Below are 8,504 nucleotides of genomic sequence, written 5' to 3'. Positions count from 1 at the left end.
TCCCGGCCCTAGTTATTTTCTAAAAAAAAATAAAAAATACTTGCGGTTTATATACTTTTTAAACCGCAAACGCTCGCCTTATCTAGCTCTTGTGTATTCCGGTTTAAGACCGTTAGGGTATGTCAAAAAAACTCCCATCTCATTTTCTCCTCTAACTTCAAAATCGTCCTACATCGCTGCAGAAGTAACGACCCAGTGTTTACAAAGTGAACATGCAAAGATGATCAAACACCCTTTACAAAAAAAAAAAAAAAAAAAAGTAAAAACAGCGATTTAGGATGATTTTGAAGTTGGAGGTAAAAATAAGATGGGAGTTTTTTTAACCTACCCTAACTGTCTTGAACCAGAATACAAAAGAGTACACGCAGAGCTAGACAAGATGAGCATTTGTGGTTAAAAAGTATATAAACTGTTTTTTTTTTTCTTTTTTTCAAATAACAGTTTTGGTAAAGAAGACCCTTCTACCTCAGCTGGGACTGTTTAGAGCCCTTTGAAGCTGCATTTAGGAAGTTTAAACTTGCGGGCACCATGGAAGTCTACTATATGGAGAGAAATCCTGAAATGTTTTCCTCAAAAAACTATTTCTTTACGACTGAAGAAAGACAGACATGAACATCTTGCATGACAAGGGGGTGAATAAATTATCTGTACATTTTTGTTCTGGAAGTGAACTACTTCTTACAGTACACAGTCTTGTAATTGTGTCTTTTTGTCTGATTTTTAAATACTATACCTCAAATAAGTTTGTAATGTTGCAATTCACTTGTAGCTGGTTGGTTTGGTTAATGCTATAACAAAGATTTTATGGAAAAAATTAAATGAAAAACACTTCCAAAAACAGCGAAGCAAAAAAGTGGCTGGGAAAAAAAGGAGGATTAAAATGTATATTTATAAATGTGTGCATGTGTTATTAAAACTAGATTTTTCTTTGAATTTCTTACCTTGATCTGCATTGCTGTAGAAGTACTTGTAATTGGGGTTCCCATTCTTGTTCGTGATTTCGGAGTGGACTTTACCAGTGGGATCTACCAAAGAACAAATAAATATTTTTCCACCTTTGTTTTGACAGTCACCTTGATCATTTACTGACACCTCATGGTGTAGATGTAGCATCACACAAGAGTACAACCTTATGCTACTTTAAAGGGGTCCTATTATGCTCTTTTACAAAGTCTTTATTTTGTTTTGGGGGTGCACTACAACATGCTCTCATGCTTGGTGGTTCGAAAAACACATTATTTTTCACATAATTTACATTACAATAGCTTTCTCCTCAGCCTGGCACAAATGGCTCAATTAGTTCGGGGTTTGATGAAGGCCCGCCTTCCGAAAAACGAAAAGTGTTGTGATTGGTTGGCAGTCCCACTGCACTGCAATTGGCGAACAGCTTAGACGGCATTTTAGTAGTGCCACGCCCCTTCCCAAAGCAGCAAGTTCTGTGTACAGTCAAGGCCAAAAGTTGAGAATTACATAAATATTTGAAATTGGAAAAGTTGCTGCTTAAGTTTTTATAATAGCAATTTGCATATACTCCAGAATGTTATGAAGAGTGATCAGATGAATTGCATAGTCCTTCTTTGCCATGAAAATTAACTTAATCCCGAAAAAAACTTTCCACTGCATTGTTAAGAAGGCTTCAGGGCGTACAAGAAAGTCCAGCAAGCGCCAGGATCGTCTCCTAAAGAGGATTCAGCTGCGGGATAGGAGTGCCACCAGTGCAGAGCTTGCTCAGGAATGGCAGCAGGCAGGTGTGAGCGCATCTGCACGCACAGTGAGGCAAAGACTTTTGGAAGATGGCCTGGTGTCAAGAAGGGCAGCAAAGAAGCCACTTCTCTCCAAAAAAAACATCAGGGACAGATTGATCTTCTGCAAAAAGTATGGCGAATGGACTGCTGAGGACTGGGGCAAAGTCATATTCTCCGATGAAGCCTCTTTCCGATTGTTTGGGGCATCTGGAAAAAGGCTTGTCCGGAGAAGAAAAGGTGAGCGCTACCATCAGTCCTGTGTCATGCCAACAGTAAAGCATCCTGAGACCATTCATGTGTGGGGTTGCTTCTCATCCAAGGGAGTGGGCTCACTCACAATTTTGCCCAAAAACTCAGCCATGAATAAAGAATGGTACCAAAACACCCTCCAACAGCAACTTCTTCCAACAATCCAACAACAGTTTGGTGAAGAACAATGCATTTTCCAGCACGATGGAGCACCGTGCCATAAGGCAAAAGTGATAACTTAGTGGCTCGGGGACCAAAACATTGAAATTTTGGGTCCATGGCCTGGAAACTCCCCAGATCTTAATCCCATTGAGAACTTCGGGTCAATCCTCAAGAGGCGGGTAGACAAACAAAAACCCACTAATTCTGACAAATTTCAAGAAGTGATTATGAAAGAATGGGTTGCTATCAGTCAGGATTTGGCCCAGAAGTTGATTGAGAGCATGCCCAGTCGAATTGTAGAGGTCCTGAAAAAGAAGGGCCAACACTGCAAATACTGACTCTTTGCATAAATGTCATGTAATTGTCGATAAAAGCCTTTGAAACGTATGAAGTGCTTGTAATTTATATTTCAGTACATCACAGAAACAACTGAAACAAAGATCTAAAAGCAGTTTAGCAGCAAACTTTGTGAAAACTAATATTTGTGTCATTCTGAAAACTTTTGGCCACGACTGTACAACTGTTGGCGCAAGATAGATTAAAGTGATTCTTACGTTTTAAATATAGATATTTTTCATACAAAAACAAGTTGGCTTGTTAAAGGAGTCTTTTATAGAGCGAAACCAGCTCAAGCGTAAAGCTAGTGAACCTATCTACACTGTATAATGAATAAATCTCTTACCACACAACGCACATGTCTACGGAGCGGCAACCGATGAACGCTCTGTATTACAAACGAGCTGTTCTTTGTAGTTCTTGAAAAGGGAGTTTTTAAAAACTAAATATCTCCCTTTGGAGTGGACTTTGAGATTTGTAACTTTGTAGATATTTTTTATGCCCAAACATACGCACCACACACTGGCTTAACTTCAAAAAGTGAAAAAGCATAATAGCACCCGTTTAAGACACGGTATTGTAGAAACACATTATTCAACCGTAATGCATTTATTCTGCAACTATCCCACAACAGAAGGGTTACCAGAATAAAAGGATTCATATTTGGCTGGTTATGTGGTGAGAACATTTCCACACTCATAAGGTTTTAAGCGCCTTATACAAAAAAAAAACAAGACTCAGTCCATCTTTAAACATTGGTTCAAGTTCTAAATAAGTGCATTTGCTTAGATGATTTGTTTATGTATATGACCTACCAAGGAAAAGTATTCTTGGAATGTAACCACCATCTGGGCTGTAGGCCTCATCTTTTGGCTCCTCTTCATCCTATAGCCACATGGGACATGTATTTAGAATGTGCTGTATATTAACACATACTTTCTTGACAAAATTTTTATTAGCACATGTGGTATATAAATATATTAGGGTATAGGGCATACGTCCTCCTTTCTTTTTGGACCTAATAAAATGCATCAGCCAGCATTTCTAAATTGCCCAAAATGTTCATGATCTGGCTTTTGCTTTCTATAGTTACCATTTATTGTGTGCATTTTTGTATTAAAGCCTTGTGTGCGACTGTTTTCTTATTCCCGCTCCTGCAAATATTCTAATATTGAATATCATTTTCACGCATCAGGGACTTGGTATCGTTATGCAGAGTGCTTAAATTGCTTTATATGCAGCTTGTGTTGGATTTAGGGTTGCCAAACCCACATTTTTTCCACTTGACAGAATTGGGCTGATTTTAAACTGTTGCGATGGGTTGATTTTCTCTTGTGGGTTAAAGGTTTGAGATATTGCATAAATTACATTTGACTGAAATGCTTGTATTGAAACATTCTGCATTCTAATTATGATACAACTGTGGTAGATATGTTTTGTGAAGGATAACCACTGTGGTAAAAAGCTTTTTAGCTGCGTTTATGATCAATCTGCATAATAGTGACCGTAAAATATGTAGTTTAGGTTATGGAAAGACATATTTTGAGGTTTGATATGGGGTATGGTCACCCCTCCATCCCTCCTCTTTTTTGAAAACTAAAATATGGTCACCATTAATATATAATGTATCTTTTTTTTCAAAACCCATTTACATGTCATAATTACAAATATACATTTTGTAAAAAGCATAAAGTAAAGTAGAGCTCATTACCTCCAAGTTAACCATGACAAAGTTGTGGGCCAACTCAGAGATGTCCTTTGATTCAGCAAACTTGGGCTTTAATGCTAAAGTTATTATTAAAACATCATAAATCATTTGGACACTTCAGGGTAACAGACTTAACCATTTATACATAAAAAAAACACTACCATTCAATTACATTAATATTTTATTACAAAATATTTAGCAACGACACAGTAAACTGATCAAAAGTGACAGCAAACACTTTTACATTGTGAAAAAAAAATTAACTTTCAAACTCAAAGTCTTGTCTTTTTCAACGAGAATAAGAAATGTTACTTGAGCATCAAATCAGTGATTTCTATGTAACAAGATTAAAGACAGCTCTGCCATCACAGGAATAACTTACAGTTTAAAATATTTCTTTTTACTATTTTTTGTAAACATCTTTCTAACCCTTAACTTTTAAATGGTAGTATATTTTTGTTCAAAGACTCAACCAGTATCATACCTTTACAGGCTCCACACCAAGTCTTGTGAATAATGACCATCAGAGGGAGACCACTGGACAGAGCAAGATCAGAATTACATTTGGAATTCGCTTAAAAAAAAAAAAAAAAAAAAAAAAAAAAAATTCAAAAGCAGCTGTTGCAAGATCTAAAAATCATGTAATTCTCCAATTCCATTCTGCTATGAATCGTGTTCATTTTCATGCCATTGTGTAAATAATGAACCACATTTGATACACTAGGAACTTATGGCTCATATACTGCGATAACGGAGAATGAGTTCAGATTTACATCGCAGAAAAATAAGATGAAATTCTAATAGATTGGAATGTGAATCAATGTGATATTTATTACAGTATAGCTAGTCGCATAAAGTTCATATAATACTCTATATCGTCATTTGATATTTTCCAATAATATGTCTTAGTAAGACGATACTTAAATACTTAGTTTTATGATCAAAGCTCCATAGTTTTTATTGTGGGGGCAAAACATACAATGCAATGCAATACAATGATGATTCAGAGATGTACAAAGCTTTAGGCATCATATTACACACTCGCATTTCAACAAGATTTTTCTTTAAAAAAAAAAAAGAAAAAAAAGGATGGATAATCAAGTAAACCTAGTTCGCTTCCGTTCAGTAAGTGTTGAAACATTAATAAAATTAACAGTTACTCTTACTTTTACTTTATAAAAATCTGTAAATAAATACAAAAACCACATACCACAATCTGAAGTGGAATATATAAGTGGATATTTTATGCCTTTTATTTTACTTTTTATATTTAAATTTTTTTATAAAAATACAGAAATAATACTGCAAAACGGTATTACATAAAATAATGGTTTCTATTTTAATATACATTATAAAAAAAAATTCCTGTAATGCAAAGCTGATTTTTTTTTTTTAATCAGCCATCACTCCGGTCTTCAGTGTCACATGATCCTTCAGAAATCATTCTAATATGCGGATTTATCATTAGAATTACAAATGTCGGCAACAGTTGTGCTACCAAATATTTTTTGGGAAACCCTAATACTTTTTTCAGGATTCTTTGATAAATAAAAAGTTTAAAAGAACAGCATTTATTAAAAATATATTGTTCAAATAAATAATTATAAGTCTTTACTATCACTTTTTATGTATTTAACACATCTCTGCTGAATAAAAGTAATAATTCTTCAAAACAATTTACTGACCCAAAAGCTTTTGAGCAGTAGTGTATATTGTTAAAAAAAAGATTTCTATTTTAAATAAATCCGATCTTTTTTAACATTATATTCAAAGAATCCTGAAAAAAAAGTCACAGGTTGCAAAAAAAAAAAAAAAACAGTTTAACACCGATAATAAATCAGCATATTAGAATGATTTCTGAAGGATGTGACACTGAATACTGGAGTTATGATGCTGATTTTTACTGTATATTAAACAAACAAAAAAAATTACGTCGTAATAATATTTCACAATATTAAATTTTTTTCTTTTTTCTTTTTTTTAGCAAATAAACACAGAAACCTATTTAAAATACATTCAAATCTTATTAACTCCAAACTTTTGACTGGCAGTGTACGTTACCTTTTATACCTAAACTGCAATGTTACAAAGTAATACAAAGGATATTGAAGGACAGATTAAGCCATATGTACCTTGCTTCAGCTTCTTTCTTTCCATCTTCCAGGCCACGCCAGTGAATATGGTCCCCAAATCCTTAAAAAAACACACACACACACACACACACACACACACACACACACACACGTCCATTATAGACATTTAATATGATACATCCGGTAAAGAACAAGTGTACCTGTTGGAACAAGCCACGACTACAACCACAGAACAAAGAGATCTGCAACAATGCACCTGTGTTTAGAGATCTCATCATAGTCTTTTGTCCAATACACAAATGCAATGACAGTGTCAAGTCAATTAAAAATAACGTTACCTAACTCGTTTGATCATTTATGATCACTATTCTTTATTGCGGCTGCAAAATCCCATCAACTCAGTTTTAAGAGCTCGCGTAATAAAATATAATCTTTCACATATAACTTACGGGAAGAGATATAATGTTGCATATTAGCAGTAGACATTTAGCCTTACAGAGATAGTACTGAGTTTTATTTCGGTCAATCGGGGGTTATATTAGATCCGCGTTCCGGGTCAGAAGCCGGTGGTCTAGCACGGCTAGCGTTGATCAGGATTATTTGCTTAAACGTCTAAATTTCAAGACATTTTTACCTCGTCCGTTGTCATCAGCTAACACCTCTCCGAAATGTGACGTAATAAAAACCAGTATAAAAGAAACCAGAGCAATGTTAAATAAAGACGACTGCATTTTCATTCCGACTGTCGTTAGCTTTGAGCTGCCTGGATGTGACTGACAGAAACCGCAGGGTCCTAAATCCTTTCGAACTACGGGAGCACGTTGATGGCGTCACATGCGTCACTATCATATGCTGCGTCCCAATTCGCATACTATCCGTCCTAAATAGTATTCGAAAATAGAATTAGTATGTCCCAAATCGTAGTATGTTTGAAAAAGTATTCCAAAGATTCCCGGATGGTCTACTACTTAACCTCAGAATTCGAAGTGCGGATCAATGCACACTCTAACGGCTAATATTGCCCACAACACACTGCGCCGTGAACGAGGATTCGATTAGAACTACAAACACGCATAAAAAGTGTTAAAAAACTACAAACATGGAGGATATGCGCGACCAACGGACAGATAGAGAAAGGGGTTTGAGTGATAAATAATCAGTGTGTAACCTGATAAAAAATATATTTTTTAAATGTTACCCTCGTTATATTTCATGTGCAGCAACATTATGAACTTTTATAATGATAGGTTTGGTCATTAACGTTTAAATGCATAATTATGCAAACACGAGCAGAAGAGTTCTCGGCATGAAAGACTTCTGAAAGAACGTGCCTCTTCATTTCTCTCTAATACGGTAGGAAATTAAATTAAACGAAATGTAGATAATGTTAACCAAATGTTAACTGTGATGATTGACAGGGCAGTTTAAACAGTGACAGGATTAAGCAACAGAGCGTCCGTTAAAAAAGCAGTTATGACGAAGTAGTATGTCCCAAAACTCGCCTACTATTCTGCTACATACTCAAAAGTATGTATTTTTTCTTCACAAAAAGAGTACATACTTTTAGGGCGTAGTATAAGTAGGCGAATTGGGACGCAGCTATAGACTGTATAAAATAGGTCACTATCTATTCACTGCAGTGGCGCGTTTCCGCAATTATTAATTATTATGAATTGATTTGTTTTGGTTTGGTTGAGTGGAACTTGCTCAAACCGTAAGGCTGATGATACACTGGGCAACTTTTTGAGCAATTTTGATGGGCAACTTTTTTTGAGCAATGTTGCTTGGGCACTTTCCCATTGTAAATGGGTAACAAATTTCTATCTGGATAATTTAGTTCAGTTGTGGGCCCTGTATCACACCTGGGGCCCGTTTCAGAAAGGAGGTTAAGTGAAAACTCTGAGTAAGTCAACCCTGAAATAAGGGAAACTCTGGGTTTTCCGTTTCAGAATGGGAGGTTTAACAAACCTGAGAAAGCAGGGTAAGTCAAGCCTGTTTCTGAAAGAGAGGTAACTTATACTCAGAGTCAGTTACCTTGGTAACTTACTCTGTGAACCAAACCTGGGGGGTGTTCCATAAAACAAGTTTACCAAATAAGCCAGGCTTATTTCAGTTAGTCTGACTTATTGTCACTTGATTTGGCTCAAAATAAGTCAGACTAACTGAAATAAGCCTGACTTATTTGGTAAACTTGTTTTATGGAACACCCCC

At 35.7% G+C, this 8,504-nt stretch overlaps 1 protein-coding gene across 1 annotated transcript; it reads right to left on the bottom strand.

Annotated features, from left to right (window-relative positions):
• Window positions 1-873: 873 nt before the first annotated feature.
• Window positions 874-7,075, bottom strand: txndc12 (thioredoxin domain containing 12 (endoplasmic reticulum)). The gene is made up of 6 exons (XM_073849689.1): window positions 6,928-7,075; window positions 6,333-6,393; window positions 4,685-4,737; window positions 4,204-4,277; window positions 3,308-3,377; window positions 874-1,025 (listed from the first exon to the last, which is right to left on the bottom strand). The coding sequence occupies exons 1-6, from the start codon at window positions 7,028-7,030 to the stop codon at window positions 889-891; spliced, it is 498 nt and encodes a 165-aa protein (XP_073705790.1). The 5' UTR covers window positions 7,031-7,075; the 3' UTR covers window positions 874-888.
• Window positions 7,076-8,504: the final 1,429 nt, after the last annotated feature.

This window comes from Garra rufa, chromosome 10 (assembly GCF_049309525.1).
Source record: "Garra rufa chromosome 10, GarRuf1.0, whole genome shotgun sequence".
Lineage (NCBI taxonomy): Eukaryota > Metazoa > Chordata > Actinopteri > Cypriniformes > Cyprinidae > Garra > Garra rufa.
The sequence above is the reverse complement of the archived record's forward strand: the minus strand, read 5'-3'. Positions and strand labels throughout refer to the sequence as shown.

Excerpts from the sequence above, each read along its gene's own strand:
- txndc12 (XM_073849689.1), bottom strand. The coding sequence starts at position 7,030 with ATGAAAATGCAGTCGTCTTTATTTAACATTGCTCTGGTTTCTTTTATA. Across the intron at positions 4,738-6,332 it reads AAGAAAGAAGCTGAAGCAAG|TGGTCTCCCTCTGATGGTCA; the intron begins GTACATATGGCT and ends TGCTCTGTCCAG. Across the intron at positions 3,378-4,203 it reads TTGTCATGGTTAACTTGGAG|GATGAAGAGGAGCCAAAAGA; the intron begins GTAATGAGCTCT and ends ATGTGGCTATAG.